This window comes from Planococcus citri, chromosome 3 (assembly GCF_950023065.1).
Source record: "Planococcus citri chromosome 3, ihPlaCitr1.1, whole genome shotgun sequence".
In the NCBI taxonomy this organism is placed as follows: Eukaryota; Metazoa; Arthropoda; class Insecta; order Hemiptera; family Pseudococcidae; genus Planococcus; species Planococcus citri.
Window position 1 is genome coordinate 70400755 of NC_088679.1, and position 15827 is coordinate 70416581.

The window sequence follows — 15827 nt, forward strand, 5'->3', positions numbered from 1 at the left end:
CGCTGCGGTTTGCACCATCTTGTGTAGAAAACGTCAGAGATTCAAATTTCATGAACTCCTCAAAAAGGTCCTATCGGTCGATAGGACCTTCTTGAAAAGCACCAGTCAATTGTAAGGACCTTTTTGAGTTGTAATCTTCTCATTTTCTGGCTGCTTCACGATTTCAGTCGTCATTGAATGAATGACTTTATTTATGACACGCACTTGTTGAGATGTAGTCAATGATTTCCTTGTTAAATTCGTTTTTTTTTTTTTGTTATTATTTTGTCCATGTTCAGATGATATTACGGCGCAGTAACTCGAATAAACTTGAATGGAAAATTGGAAAAAACAATTTCTACCCTGTATAAATAAAGTACACTCTCCCCTCCATACTCAGAAACTTGAAAACTACCAAAAAATTGATAAAAATGCTATATGGATGAGGATACTGGCATGTCCAATACTTATTTGAAGTTTATGTTCTTTAAATATTACCAAACGTACTTCTTTCGTTGAATTTTCACCAAAATGTAAAATGAGTGGATACCCAGGGGGCCAGGGTTAAAAATTGAGTTAAATTAACCACCCATGAGTATTTTTGAATTTCAAATTGAGCATTCGATGTAATTTGGACAAATGTTTTGGTGTTCCATTTACGAGTCCTACACTTACAGGGTGAATTGACAGGTGAAGTGTGAATTGGCACATATCTCAAATCTGCTGCACAGAATACCGATGAAAGTGGTGTATTTTTCGGTTTAGGTTTTGAGTATGTTGTTGATTTGCTGCGAGATCATATTAAGTTTTTCTATATACGAAGTTGGATATGATACCTTCTGAGGCTGATGAGGCTGTTGAGACTGCGAATTATTCTATAAATATACGTATTACCTCGGCAGAACAAGTGTACCTAGGTACCGGATTCTAGGACGTATTATGCATATATGTACCTATATACGGTTTAGACCGAATTTGTGACAATTTATGGCAACGTCACGTATTTTATTTGGCGTGACATCTGTTACACGCTATAGACGATATTCAATTTATTCATTTCCGAACGAAAATCCGATTACTATTCGTCTGTCAAACGTACTGATAGAGAATTTCGTTACTCGTATTATAGCATAGCATCGAATAATGCACCTATCGTAAGCTTACTTACGCGTGTGTATTTGTGTGCTTCGAGCCATACACAGAGAGCTAGGTAAGGTCGACGTCGTCGTCTGCTATGCTACATATAAAACGTAACCACGAAAAAAACCCCAAACGTTAATATCGTATTTCATTCGAAAAGCTCGAAAGCACAAGATTTTTATACTATAAGCTCGAGCCTGTGTATAATAAGTAGACGTAAAACTTTATTAATACCCGAGACTTTTTCTAAACATGAAAATTGCAAATTTTCTGCTAAACCTAAACGTGAATATGACGTAAAGGCTGGCTCGCAGAAATGTAGAAAAATTCTATTCTGTAATCTGTATACTTACTCGTTGGTAGGATGTAGGTATATTGTAGAGGTTGAGGTAGGTACATCCACCACCATGCTCCCACATAATTTAAAACCCAACCAAAAGGTTTGTCTAAAAAGGTGAATTCTTTAATATAGTTAGTGCCGGGTGTCTCATCGCGATGCTGCAGGCACGTAATATATTGGTATTTTGTCGTAATTTTCTTCTCTTCTCTCTTTCTTATACTTCTTTTACTGATGGTATGTGTAGGTGCGTCGTATTTGCCACATGATGACTTCTAATTTTCAGCGAACCCGAACCCGAACCCGAGTCTCGTGTACCGTACCTTCTCGACATCGTCGGAGATATGCGAGGACGACTCGAATAGATACCTATCTTTTATGAAAGAATTTTCACTTCGCCAAGAAGTACCTATATTTTTCTTCTTCTTCTCTATTCTTTAATTCGTTGACCTTTGTTACTTATGGTACTCGTGTATTGAATTAGAACGTCGGCGTCGTCTTCATCGTAGTAGCTCATTCAATTTACACGTGTTTGACTTTTAATGATGGCGGCGAGCGGAGGGGGGAATTTATCGCGAAGCGTGAAAGTGTGAAAAGTGTTCGAATAGGTGCGGAATATCGAATTTTAAAATTTACCGAAGTAACTTAGTGAAATTACACGAATCAAAATGTCGAGAGGATTATCGCGCTTCGTGAAAATTTTTCGCCTCCTTGTAAAATGTATTGGACGAGTCGCCGACAATTTTGATTTCTTAGTCATTCGAAATAATTTGATGAAAACTTCGAAAAATAATGCAAAATTGTCTGAAATTCAGGCAGATAAATTGTGTAAAACGTTAGTAAAATTAGTTGAAAACGCTGTAGAAATACTTAAAAAATAAGTACCTCAAAATCACTTTCAATCTCCAAAAATGGTGAAATTGCAGTAAAATTTGGCAAAACGTGGCTAAAATTGCCTAAAACTAAGTAACTTTAAAACCTACTGAAATAATTTCAAAACATAAAAATATCACTAAAATCGTAAAAATGACCCCTCTTCTCCCCCTTCCACCAATGAAAAAGTATACAAATTTGGCAAAATTTTCAAAAAAAAATGTATAAAATGTCATTGAAATAATATCTACGTTGAAAATTACTTCAAAATAATAAAAAAAAAAAAAAACACATTAAAGTCATTAAAAACTACTCAAGAACTGATGAATTTTCTAAAAAATTTGTACAAATTCATCAGAATTAAAAAATCACCAAAATAATGATTTTTTTTCAAAGTTTTAGCAAAAATGAATGAAAATTCCATAAGACATCGTTAAAATGTGTTTAAAATGTTACAAAAGCATTAAAATAGTTGAAAATCTAATCTATAAATCCATTGAAAACTGATGAAAGTAGGTAATATGACTTGTAAATGCCGCTTGCGGTCCCTTACAGCAATGAACTTATTATTAGGTATTATTATTATTATTATTATTAGGTATAGAATTTGGCTACATGTATTTTGAAAATGATAAACATGGCATGAAATGAATACAAACTTTAAAATTAGCTAAAATAACACAAACCTGATGAAATTTTCCAGCGAAATTCGGCCTTAACATTGTCAAAAGTGTCGACATTTCTTAAAACACATTAAAAACATTGAAGTTGCGAAAAATTGTAATAATTTAACGAAATTTCAGCAGCAAAATTTGGCAAAATTTGATTAAAGGAGCTAAACTAATTAATTATTTTTTTTTTAAAGTAAAAAAAGTAAAATAGACTCGTAATAACAACGGAAACGGACTTTTCGATGGTTTTTATTCAACAATAAAACAATTAACACTTATAATTAATCGGATACTTCGATTAGACATCTTAACTCTATCGAATACTAGCTAAGAGTCCTCGGATCAACACATGGTGATAATGTGTTTGGTTACAAGGTCGTTCAGCTAAGGAAAGGCAAACAACAACAGTGAGGAGCAACGGACTCGTAATTACGGAGGAAATACCGTAATATTTCCTACATTCGGCCATCCTGGAATGTTGAAACTGTCCTCAGTTTCCGGTGAATGTTTATCGATTTTCCAGGATCCGATAACTTCTGCGGTGAGAATTTTATCTCCACTTGCGTGCTTTCGATGGAATATGGTCTTCATCTTGCGCTAATTTTTGGCAAAACTTTCTCGTGCGGTTTTTCGTAGAACTTTGACGTTTTCAGAGGTTTGAATTACTCCTGGGGGATTAAATTCGGAAAAATTCGGTTTATATCAGTAGAAATACTCAAACGGAGGTCTACAATTGCAACGTGGATATCGTACGGTGATTCGTTTTTGTTTACGGTTGATTTTTCGTTGGCGGCATAACATTTCGTACTGGAATGACGTAAAACAAAATTTCTTCGACTTGGTTTTGGCAAATGGTTCATACGGCATTTTCGACGATTTTTTCGGATATCGGTGCTTCGATGTTGGTACATTTTTACATTCCAAAAAATTACGTTAAAACTTGTTTTGGATTCCCGGAAACTTGACTACATTTGGCGAAAATTGTGTAAATAATTGTTAAAATGATTTAAAAACCAGAATAAAACATTGCCTTTTTTTGAAAAAAAACAAACATGAAATTAATTATAAAAAAAATTAATTACTTACTTACTTGAAAATTTTTTCAAAACCAAAATTCCATTTAAGGTTATTCTCTATCCCCCCCCTACGAACTTTGGCCGGGGATTGTGCAAAAACTATTGGACGGATTTTCGTGGAGTTTGGTTTATTTTACTCAGAAAACATTCAAAAGCGAGGGTATGTCGAGATATTTTTGATTTATGTCATTTTGTGGCCGTCATTGAGAATTGAATGGAGGTACTATTGATGCTCAGATCTCCGTTGGGAAAGCTAAATTAGAAAATATGGCTACATACCCTCGCTTTCAATAATAAAGTATTAGTATTGGTGAAAAAAAAATTGAAAGAATTTTGAAAATTCACGGAGAAATCCCCGTCCAAAGTTCTGATGTGAGCGGGTCGCGGGACATAAGTACGACTAAATTCGTTCATTCGATTACACGCAATCTTATGAACGAACGATGAAAATAACGAACAAATCGGCTTGATATTTCGAACGGGTAGAGAATACCCTTAAAATTTCAAAATCTATTTCTACATAAAAATCAATCTATATATTAAAATTATGACCGGATTCTTGTGACAGCGAGATCTCAGGAACGGCTGAACCGATTTTGATCGACGAAGTCTCAAAAAAAAGCTTTTGACCCGTAGATGTGCAGGTTTTAATCAAAAGTTCAAAAAGTTGCGCCGTAAAGCTCAAAAAAGCTCAATAATTGATTTTTGTCCATACGTAGCGCATTCGACGTATACACAGTAGTACGTATATTATACCTTGAAAGAGCATCTAAAAAAGTCAAATGTTGAAGAAAAAAGTTCACAAAAAAGTTGTGCCTTAAAGCTCAAAAAAGCTCAATAATTGATTTTTGTCTATACGTAGCCAACTTGAGGTATACAGAGAAGTACGTATATTATACCTTGAAAGAGCATCAAAAGAAGTTACATGTTGAAAAAAAAAGTTTACAAAAAAGTTGCGCCTTAAAGCTCAAAAAAGCTCAATAATTGATTTTAGCCTATACGTAGCGCATTCGATGTATACACAGTAGAATGCATATTATACCTTGAAAGAGCATCGAAAGAAGTCAAATGTTGAAGAAAAAAGTTCACAAAAAAGCTGTGCCTTAAAGCTCAAAAAAGCTCAATAATTGATTTTAGCCTATACGTAGTGTATTCGATATATTTAGAGAAGTACGTATATTATACCTTGAAAGAGCATCAAACGAAGTCTAATGTTGAAGAAAAATGTTTACAAAAAAAGCTGTGCTGTAAAAAGCTCAATTATGACTGGATTCTTTTGACTGTAAGATCTCAGCAACGGCTGAACCAATTTTGCTCGACAATGTCTCAAAAAAAAGCTTTTGACCAGTATATGTGCAGGTTTTAATCAAAAGTTCGAAAAGTTTCGCCGTAAAGCTCAAAAAAGCTCAACAATTGATTTTATCCTATATGTACGTAGCGCATTCTATATAATACACAGTAGTATGTACATTATACCTTGAAAGAGCATCGAAAGAAGTCAAATATTGGAGAAAAAAGTTCACAAAAAAGTTGTGCCTTAAAGCTCAAAAAAGCTCAATAATTGATTTTAGCCTATACGTGGTGCACTCGACATATACAGAGAAGTACATACGTATATTATACCTTGAAAGAGCCTCAAAGAAGTCCAATGTCAAAGAAAAATTTTACAAAAAAAGTTGTGCCATAAGCTCAAAAAAGCTCAATAATCGATGTTAACCCTATACTCAATGGTTTCAACATATACAAAAAAGTATGTATATTATATACCTTAAAAGAGCATCACAAAAAGACAAAATCTTGAAGAAAAAAAGCTTACAAAAGTCTGTGGTCAAAGCTATGTGAAAGCTTGAAAGTTTTAGCCATGTAGTATTTGATCTTATTTGATGTGTAAAAAAAATATACAGATTGTACTTTGATAGATCATCACAAAAAAACCATTCTAGACAGTAAAAAACTTTCGAAAATTGCCAGCAAAAGTTCAGGGAATGTTTGAAAGTTCATTATAACAGTTTTTTGTCACAGCAAGATCTCTGCAACGGCTGAACTGATTTTGATAAATAGCCACTTGATAGAAAGGTTTTAAATAGTAGATATGCAGGTTTATGTTGAAAGTTCAACAATTTTCACCATGAGCTAAAAAAGCTCAAAACACCATTTACTAAATTTTAAAATGTGAAGTGAAATTACAACAAAAAATTGATTTTAACTTGGATCTTTCAGGGTACAACATGAGTATTTTTGTCTACCCATTAAAAATATGGCCTAATTAATTATTGAACTTTTTTAAGCTTACTACACAATTCTTCATACTTTCAACATGAACTTGCACATCTACACTTTGAAGCCTTTTTATCAAGAGGTTGTTATTTTAGGTGAAATACCACATGTCACTAAGTTTTGAGGTTTTGCTTAACTTTTTTTTAGAAATTTTCAAATGTTGATGGTAAAAGTTAAGGTAAAGTTCAAAATTTTGTGACATGCAATATTTGACCTATACTCTGCGTATTTGATGAATACACAGAAGTAACTATATATTATGTATGTATGTACTTTGAAAGAGCTTTACAAAAAGATAAATCTTGGCAGGCTTTAGAGAAAATTTGCAAAGGTTTAACACAGAACTTGAAAAAGCTGGATATAAGCTTATTAAATATATAAACTGCTGAACTGATTTTCATGAACGATGTATCAATAGAAAGCTTTAAAGTGTAGGTGTGCAGGTTTATGTTGAAAGTACAAATGGTTGCATTGTGAGCTGAAAAAAGTTCAATAATTGATCTTATGCATCCTCAATGTGTACATAAAATTACTTAGGTACCTATATTGTACCTTGAAAGATCAAAAACAATTTTTGACAAAAAAACAATTTTGAAAGTTGACTGTAAAAGATAAGTGAAAGCTCAAAATTTTGTGATAGGTCGAATGGTGATTTATAAAATTCACATGAATCATGGAGACTTCATAAGTAATCATCCATCCACAAAAAAAAGGATCATGCAGGCATTGAAAATTAAAACTTACAAAGTACCCATGTATCATGGATACTTAGTAAGTGATTATTCAATAAATAAAATAGATTGAGGTTAAAGATTTTCATAATTTGCGCACATGAACGAGTCATTTGTGTAGGGGCAGGGAGCGCGCAGATTGAGTCATTATACAAGGTTGGAAGTTTTTACCAATTTATGTAGAATGTAGATGTGCAGCAGATTGAATCATTTTAGTTGAGGCTTTAACAATCTTAGCAAACAGCAAAAGAATTACTGAGATTTTTAGTGATTTCTAATAAAAAAAAATGATTTTTTTTTTTACTAAAAACAATCATTTTTTGTAAATTAAAAAAAACGAGATTGTTGATTTGGTGAAAAACAAGAAAGATTGTCAAAATTTTGGTAGTTATCTACAAAAAAAATTATGTACTTTTTTTGTACTTATTTTTGTCACTTTTATTATAGGGTAAAAAACGAGTCTTTTTTTGGTATTTTTGGTAAGAGTTTGCAATGTTGCCAAGAAGTGAACATTTTTGAAAAAGTTAAGAAATGAAACCAGGACTTTTTGCCAATTGTTGGAAAGAAAGGTAATACTTTTTCGCAATTTTTATTGGAAAATGGGACATTATTTTGATTTTTGATGAGAATGATTGAGAGTTTTTAGAATATGTATTTGGAGAAAAAACGATGCTTCAGGGTAATTTTTGGTGAGAAAAGTTGAAATTAAGTACCTATTGGCATTTTTTGCAATAAAACAAACTTTTTCTTTTAATTTTTGAAAAAGGCACATTATCTTTCACAATTTTTGGTGAAAAGCAAGAATCACAATGTTAGCCAAGAGAGTTTTTTGAGAATTGGATATAAGCAAAGAAACACCATTTCATGACTTTTCAATAATTATGTATTGAGAAAAAAGTAAAACTTTTTAGTGATTATCAATCAACAATTTCTGGCAAAACAGGTAGATTTTTGAACAATTTTTTGGGGGAAAAAAGTAAGCTGAAGATTTTTTACAAATTTTAATAAAAGCAAGATTTTTTATCAATTTTTGCCAAAAAACAAAATTTTGACAATTGAAAAAAAAGCTTTTTGATGATAATTGTCAAAAAAATACCTTTTCGCAATTCTTTTTGAAAAAGTTAAGCTCATTTTTTCAAGTACATACCTATGCTATATGTATTTTGAGAGAAGATAATTCTTTGATTACAAGAGGTTCCAAAGCTGATTTCAAAGTTGAGGAAGCGTTAAAAAATTTTATATGTATACACTTTGTGATCATTTTAAGTATTAGTTAGTGAATTTTTACAGTATACATTCACGTTTTGAAGAATCGCGCAGTATGCGCGATTAACGGGTTTGCTAGTAATTATTAATTAAACATAGAAATTACCTACTTTTAATTTTTTAAATTGTCGTAAATCAACAATAAATGATCCAAGTTTAGTAAAGTTTTTCAAAATCCATCAAAACGCGTATAACTGATTTAAAAGAACAAAAACTGTCGAAATTTCAAATAAATTTGTCAAATTGCTTCAAAAGTTGCAAAGAACACTGTTAAAATGACTGAAAAACGTGCGTATAGAGTATTACAAATAACTTAACGTAAACCTCTTAAAAAATGATGAAATTTGTCTAAATTTGCCAAGAAAGGGTTTAAAATGAATAGAAATGATATAAAAACACAAAAAACACAGCAGTAAAATCTCCGAAAATTTCCAAAAAAGTTATGAACACTTTATAGAGTTGAGAGAGTTGGACAAAAATTGCATGATAAGTCTTCAGGGTTTTCAAATTGTTGGAGAGAGAGGCCCAAAAATTTCTCAACTTTGGTGACCAAATTGGTTTAAATTTTGGATTTAAAGTTGAAACAGAATTCTAAAAAAACACTTTTTTGAAAATTTTTTGGATCTCATCTCTTGAATTTGGCGCTTATAAAATCGAAAATTGGACCCTCGACATACTTTTTCGGCTTTAAATATTTATATTAGATACATATTTTTAAAACAGCAAAAATCAGGCACTAAAAATTTCTCAAAACCGATGGAATTTCAGTAAAATTTTGCCAAAATTGCCTAATAAAATTTTTAAAAACACGATAAAATGAAATGAAAATATTTAAAAAATCACTCACATCGCTAAAAAAAATTCAAAAAATGATGAAATTATTATTTCAGTAAAGTTTGCCAAATAAATTGCGCGAAAGAGAGTTGTGAAAACGTATTAAAACGATAAGTATTAAAGCAACCAGAAATATGAGCTCCAAATTCACTGTTTCTGTCTTTGGTAAAAATTGCAAAAATTTACAAAATAACTTACTCAAAAAATGTACGTATAAAACATTGTGAAAGTGACTTGAAAATCGTGAATAATGCATCATAAAAATACTTGAAAAGCTTTAAAATCATTAAAAATTAGGTACTAAAAACTGATGAAACTGCAAAATCACAAAATTAAGCCAAAATCCAATGATACTGCTTCAAACGTCTTTAAAATATTTGAAAAAAATACGGAGAAAACAAAGAAAAATGAAAATTTTTGGAAAATCACCGAAACCTGATGAAATTATTTCATCAAAATTTGCACCCTACTCGTTTGCAATTGATTTAATTTAAGCTTAAGAGTGCATTGGAATTATTAAAAACAGACAACAGAAATATACAAAATATTATTTGAGTATTATATACAACATTGAATAAGAGTATAGAATAGAAAACTACTCTCCTCCTCTATCTACGAGTATCACAATGAATCTGTGCAGATTTATGAATTTTCCTCGCGAGATTTTCTAAAACTCGTTGTCATTTGAAAACAATTACTCATCATGTTATCAGACCACTTCGTTGGAATTTTTATTATTCGATATTAAATCTGTCATTTCTTTTCCTTGAATCATTTTCTCCTGCGCAGATTTTTCAACTTGCTGTCTTTTTAAATTCGAAGGTACCATGATGGCGCACAATACACTGGTTGAAAACGTCGCTATTAAAGCTATATTCGATGGCAAGTCACCAAATGTTCTGATCGCTGGTCCATATAAAGAAGTGAATGTGTAACTTAGAACTTGTACGATTAGAAATAAAACCGCCGAGGAGATCTCTTCGGATACTGGAAAAGTCACCTCGATAACCATTTGAAATCCGGTCGCGTAATAACTCTGGGCGAAAGATCTGTGTCACAATTTATCGAGAGTTGAAAAAATGAATATTTTTTGCTGATTATTGTCTACATTGACTAGAAAAATGTTCCTTACCCGATGAAAAATGCTGCAACGTAAACGTAGATTATGTTACCGGACCTCAGAGCCCATGTAAAGAATGTAAATGCGATTGTCGATCCTATTGTCAGCAATACCGCAGATTCTCTGAAAGAGTTAGATGAGTAGGTGTGAGTAAATTGGTGTAAATGCTATAAGTGCATAAGTCAACTCGAGTAATTAAACCTACTTGAATTTACGTGTTTTATCAATAATTTTCCCAAATACCAGAGAAGAGAACATTCCGCTGAGCATTATTACAAATCCTATACTTCCAGCATCCGCATTTTGCTCTCTTTCCTAAAAAAACAATTCTATTCAAGTTGCCCCATAAGAACCAGCTACCTGATAATTCCATACTCATTTATTGGCTTACCGGAAAATTCAGCAATACAGGTGCGTTCAAATGAGCCACAATTGCACCAAATGATCCGAGGCATAATCCATACGATAAAGCTATGAGCAGAAACGATCGTTTCTTCAGGATGTATTTAGCAGCTCGATAAACGTTCTCTCTTTTAGATTGTCGTTGTTTTTCTTGAGCCGCACTCGGTGGAGATTTAGGAGCTGATTTGAAAACTGGAAAGGTTTAGCAGACGATCATGTGAATTAATCATGCGATGTGCTCGATATTTTGAGCAAATGTGGAATCTGAAGCTTACATAACACCATGAATAAGAGGATAACGGTGGAAATACCAGAAAAGTACCAGTGCATTCTCTGCAGACCGTTTCCGATTTCTTCACGAGAACCATCTTTGACTATTATTGTTGGAAGGATACACGATAAAGCTGAACCTAACTGGAAAAACATACGTAAAAGTAAAACTACAACTTTGGTGGCTCGTAATTCGTATTATTCTTCGTCTACAGTACAGTCCACACTTTACCTGATCTCCAAACAATCCTAAGGCTCCGGCTGTGGATATTTCATGAGCTCCGAACCAAATTGCCGTGAAACGAGCTGATAATGAGAATGTCATAACTTGAAATACAGCTTGGCAGAAATGCCCAGTTAGTGCCAGATAAAATGTATCAGGGTGTACGGAGAATACTTTGATCCAGGTTCCAACTGTGATGCCGGCTGCACCAATTATCATCATGTTTCTTACTCCCTGAACAAATCAAGTGATTTCAATGTGCTGTGAGATTGAAAAGAAATTATTGTAATCTTTTCTAAAAGTGTTGGTAGAAGACTCAAAGTGGTATCGAATATCAAATGGTATATTTTTTTTCGATGTGTCCCGTTAATCCTGCAATTGTACTGATGCTTTTTATCAAAACAGCCTGATTTTTTTTTCAATCAATTTTTTAATTTTCAATTTTTTTTTCTTTTTTTTGAAAACATTTTGTGTTGAACTTGAAATACCTAATTTTTGGGCAAATAAAAAAGTACAAAAGTTTTCCAAAAAATGTTTGTGGATTTTTTGGAAAAAAAAAGTTCAAAAAGTATGGTGCAAGTGGTAGGTATTTTTGATCTGCCCCCCCCCCCGAGAAAGCCTTAGGATATTCAAAGAAATTTAAAAATAAAAAAAATTGACATGTAGAATGTTGAACTCTCCTCCTCCTCAGTATGGAAGTCGTAAAAATGTTGAAAAATTCCCTGCTAAAAAAACCTGCCGCGGCCGTAGTCTTGCTTTTTCATTTTGAAACTTGGTCAACTTGAATTTTGAGCTCAAAATTGGACGCTTAGGTACCTACCCTTCTCCGATTTTTAGGAATTTTGAAAATTTTCATGCGACTTATCAAAATAGGTTAGTTTTGAAAGAAATTTAAATAACGAACATTTTTCAAAATATTTTGAAGAGTTTCGAGTTTAAGTGGGTGATTATTTTCGGGTGAAAATCCACCGATGCCTCTATAAGCAAATTGAACTATTAAAATAATTTAACTAAGGAATTGATGAATTAGTTTTGCTTGGATTTCTCGATATCTGAAATTTCCGAGGGATGTTATAATTTATAAATATTATCGATGTTCAAAAAAGCTTATTTTTTGAGTCCGTTTTAGTAAAGATTTTGAGTTTACGTCATTCTCGTGCTCAGCATCCCCAAAATAGTCAGAAATCGTCGTTAAAAATGAAAAATTTAAAAACTTCTCTGGCTCAGGCAGTCAGGCTGAAAAATGACCCACTTTAATTGAGAGGAGGCAGTCTGGAGTCTTGTCTGGGCTCCTGAGGTCATTAACGTGGGATAGTCTGGACAAAAATGAAAAATTGAAAAAAAATTTCCGTGAGGGACCTACGGTTTTTTTTTTTAGTACCTATTTTTCCTGCCAAAATGTAGGGTTTAGGAAGTATTTTGACAGACTTCCCTGAAAAAAAATTCGTTTATTTTCAGAGCACAGTCCGGCGATGAAAAAAAAAGTGTCCAGACTATTCACCCTTTCCCCCTTTTAACTTATTCAGCCTCTTTAGCCAGTCGATTAGCCAATCAAGATAGTCCGGCATATGACAATAGGAGTAATTGCACCCCCCCTCCCCCGCCGATCCTCCGGGACAACTTTTTTCTTAAAGGGGACTCCTAAGGAACATTTTAAAGCAAAGTTGCCAAAAAAAAAGTTGGCCTTACTTACAAAATGGCGGTCATTTTAATTGACAGGTCAGCCGGAATCGCAGATTTTGCGTTTTAACATAGGACTTGCACGAACTTTTTCAAATTTTACAAAGGTAGATCGAAAGATCATACAAAAATTTATCACCTGTCAAAATTTCAAGTGCTAAAGTGCGTTTTTCGATTTTTGGCGAATTTTTGAAAATCGAATTTAGGCCAAAAATGAGGGAAAAAATCAAAATTTTACCAAATTGACCAAGAAAGCTGAAATTTGGGATATACCCTATTTTCGACATGCCAAATCGATTGGAAACGGTTTCAACCCGTTTTGAGCAGTTCTGGAGCCTCCAGCAAATTTTTGAAACTCGAAATTCCCACAAAATTCCATCAAATTGGAGTTGTATAAAGCTAAAATTTATTCTAAAAACTAATTTCAATACGCTACGAAGTACTGCAGGTGAATTTCAAGTCGTTTTGGAGCCTCCAGCGACTTTGTGAAAATTCCTGAAACCTCCAGTAGATTTTTGAAACTTTAAATTCTCAAAAAATTTCATCAAATGGAGATGGAGAGCAGAAATTTACTCTACACTCCAATTTTAACACACTCTGAAATCGACTTCTGGTGGATTTCAAGTCATTTTAGAGCCTCCAACAACTTTTTTGAAAATTACTGGAGCCTCCAGTAGATTTTTGAAACTTGAAATTTCCCCATAATTTTATCAAACCAAGATGGAGAGTCGAAATTTATTCTACAAACTAATTTAAATACGCTAAGAAGTACTGCCGGTGAATTTAAAGTCGTTTTGGAGCCTCCAGCGACTTTTTAAAAATTCCTGAAACCTCCAGCAGATTTTTGAAACTTGAAATTTCCCCAACATTATAATTTATCAAATGGAGTTGACAAGCTGAAATTTACTTCGCAGACTACATGGTAGTACATGGTGGTTTCAAATGGTTTTGAAGCTTCCAGCTACTTTTAGGAAATTTCAATTTTCCAAAAAAACTTCGTACAACCTTTCAAAAAGTTGCTGGAGGCTCCAAAACGACTTGAAATTCACCAGCAGTCAACTTCGTAGCGTATTGAAATTAGTTTGCAGAATGAATTTCGACTCTCCGTCTTAGTTTGATAAAATTTTGGGGAAATTTCAAGTTTCAAAAATCTACTGGAGGCTCCAGTAATTTTCAAAAAAGTTGTTGGAGGCTCTAAAATGACTTGAAATCCACCAGAAGTCGATTTCAGAGTGTGTTAAAATTGGAGTGTAGAGTAAATTTCTGCTCTCCATCTCCATTTGATGAAATTTTTTGAGAATTTAAAGTTTCAAAAATCTACTGGAGGTTTCAGGAATTTTCACAAAGTCGCTGGAGGCTCCAAAACGACTTGAAATTCACCTGCAGTACTTCGTAGCGTATTGAAATTAGTTTTTAGAATAAATTTTAGCTTTACAACTCCAATTTGATGGAATTTTGTAGGAATTTCGAGTATCAAAAGTTTGCTGGAGGCTCCAGAACTGCTCAAAACGGGTTAAAACCGTTTCCAATCGATTTGGCATGTCGAAAATAGGGTATATCCCAAATTTCAGCTTCCTTGGTCAATTTGGTAAAATTTTGATTTTTTCCCTCATTTTTGGCCTAAATTCGATTTTTAAAAATTCGCCAAAAATCGAAAAACGCACTTTAGCACTTGAAATTTTGACAGGTGATAAATTTTTGCATGATCTTTCGATCTACCTTTGTAAAATTTGAAAAAGTTCGTGCAAGTCTTATGTTAAAACGCAAAATCTGCGATTTCGGCTGACCTGTCAATCGAAATGGCCGCCATTTTGTAAGTAAGGCCATCTTTTTTTTGGCAACTTTGCTTTAAAATGTTCCTTAGGATGTCCCCTTTAAGAAAAAAGTTGTCTTGGAAGATCGGCGGGGGGGGGGGGTGCATTTACTCCTATTGTCATATGCCGGACTAAGCGGAGTTGGAAACATGACGAAAGTTTTTCAAGGTCAAAAAAATAACAAAAAGTCTGGCTTCTACCCTCTTTCCCCTAGAAGGTATTTGTATACAATTTCTGATCACATTTTGATCGAATTCGATTTCGACTTTTTTTTGAAACAATGCTCAATTCTTGCCTCCCCTCCCCCTTCAAAATTTGAACGTAGGTATGTGTTTTAGGAAAGTTTTTTGAAATCATGGGCTAAAATGAAGGTTTTTAAATCAGGTATAGGATTTGAAATGTGTAATTTTGCTCCCTCTCTTGAGATATCTCTTTTGATTCAAAATGTTTGGGAAAAGGCATCTTGTTGACTTTGTGATCCCATTTCAAAATTTTTGAACGCACAATGATAATTGTTTGTGCATTATAGCTTGGCTCATTACAGAATAAAAAGCACCCGCGGTTTTTCGCATTGCATAATCTATCCACTTACCACTTTGTCCAATAAATAAAGCGAAGGGAAAATCAAAAGTATGTAAGCCAGCATGGGGCAAGTCGCTGTCCAGTCAATTTGCGTAGGCGTGATTCCTTCGTAGTATTTTGAGACTAAATTGTTGATTATGGAGAATTGTAACCATTGAGCTCCTCCATTAATGGTATACATCATGAAGAGCGCCATGATGAACCATCTTCTCTTGTATAGTTTATATTCCGTTGGCAGTTTTTCGTTCATGATGATTTTTTTTTTCACTGTTTCACTGTTTATGAATTCTAACACTTTGAGAAGTCAACACTCGACGAAATATTTTTGTACAGATTTTTCAAGTTGGAGAATACATACATAATTAAGTATTCCTACCAGAGTTTCTGTACTAGGTACAAAATATTTTATCTAATAATTTGCTGTGTAAATAAAAATGAATATCTGGTACTTTGCACGAGTGCGTACGGTAAATAATTAAACAAATGAATAAATAAATAAATGATATAGCTATCTTTTCTGAAAAATTTTTCATAATCGTAAAGAAGTACACT

General features: G+C 33.1%; 1 protein-coding gene across 1 annotated transcript; it reads right to left on the minus strand.

Annotated features, from left to right (window-relative positions):
* Positions 1 to 9712: 9712 nt before the first annotated feature.
* Positions 9713 to 15755, minus strand: LOC135838736 (heme transporter FLVCR2-like). The gene is made up of 7 exons (XM_065354485.1): positions 15286 to 15755; positions 11209 to 11433; positions 10982 to 11120; positions 10696 to 10898; positions 10510 to 10619; positions 10317 to 10427; positions 9713 to 10233 (listed from the first exon to the last, which is right to left on the minus strand). Exons 1-7 carry the CDS (start codon positions 15523 to 15525, stop codon positions 9894 to 9896), a joined length of 1368 nt encoding a protein of 455 aa, XP_065210557.1. The 5' UTR covers positions 15526 to 15755; the 3' UTR covers positions 9713 to 9893.
* Positions 15756 to 15827: the final 72 nt, after the last annotated feature.

What these genes read in the sequence shown, in the direction of transcription:
- LOC135838736 (XM_065354485.1), bottom strand. Translation starts at nt 15,525, where the DNA reads ATGAACGAAAAACTGCCAACGGAATATAAACTATACAAGAGAAGATGG. An exon ending in TTTATTTATTGGACAAAGTG is followed by an intron (nt 11,434 to 15,285) that starts GTAAGTGGATAG and finishes TGATTTGTTCAG; the next exon opens with GGAGTAAGAAACATGATGAT. An exon ending in GTTGCAGCATTTTTCATCGG is followed by an intron (nt 10,234 to 10,316) that starts GTAAGGAACATT and finishes ATTGTGACACAG; the next exon opens with ATCTTTCGCCCAGAGTTATT.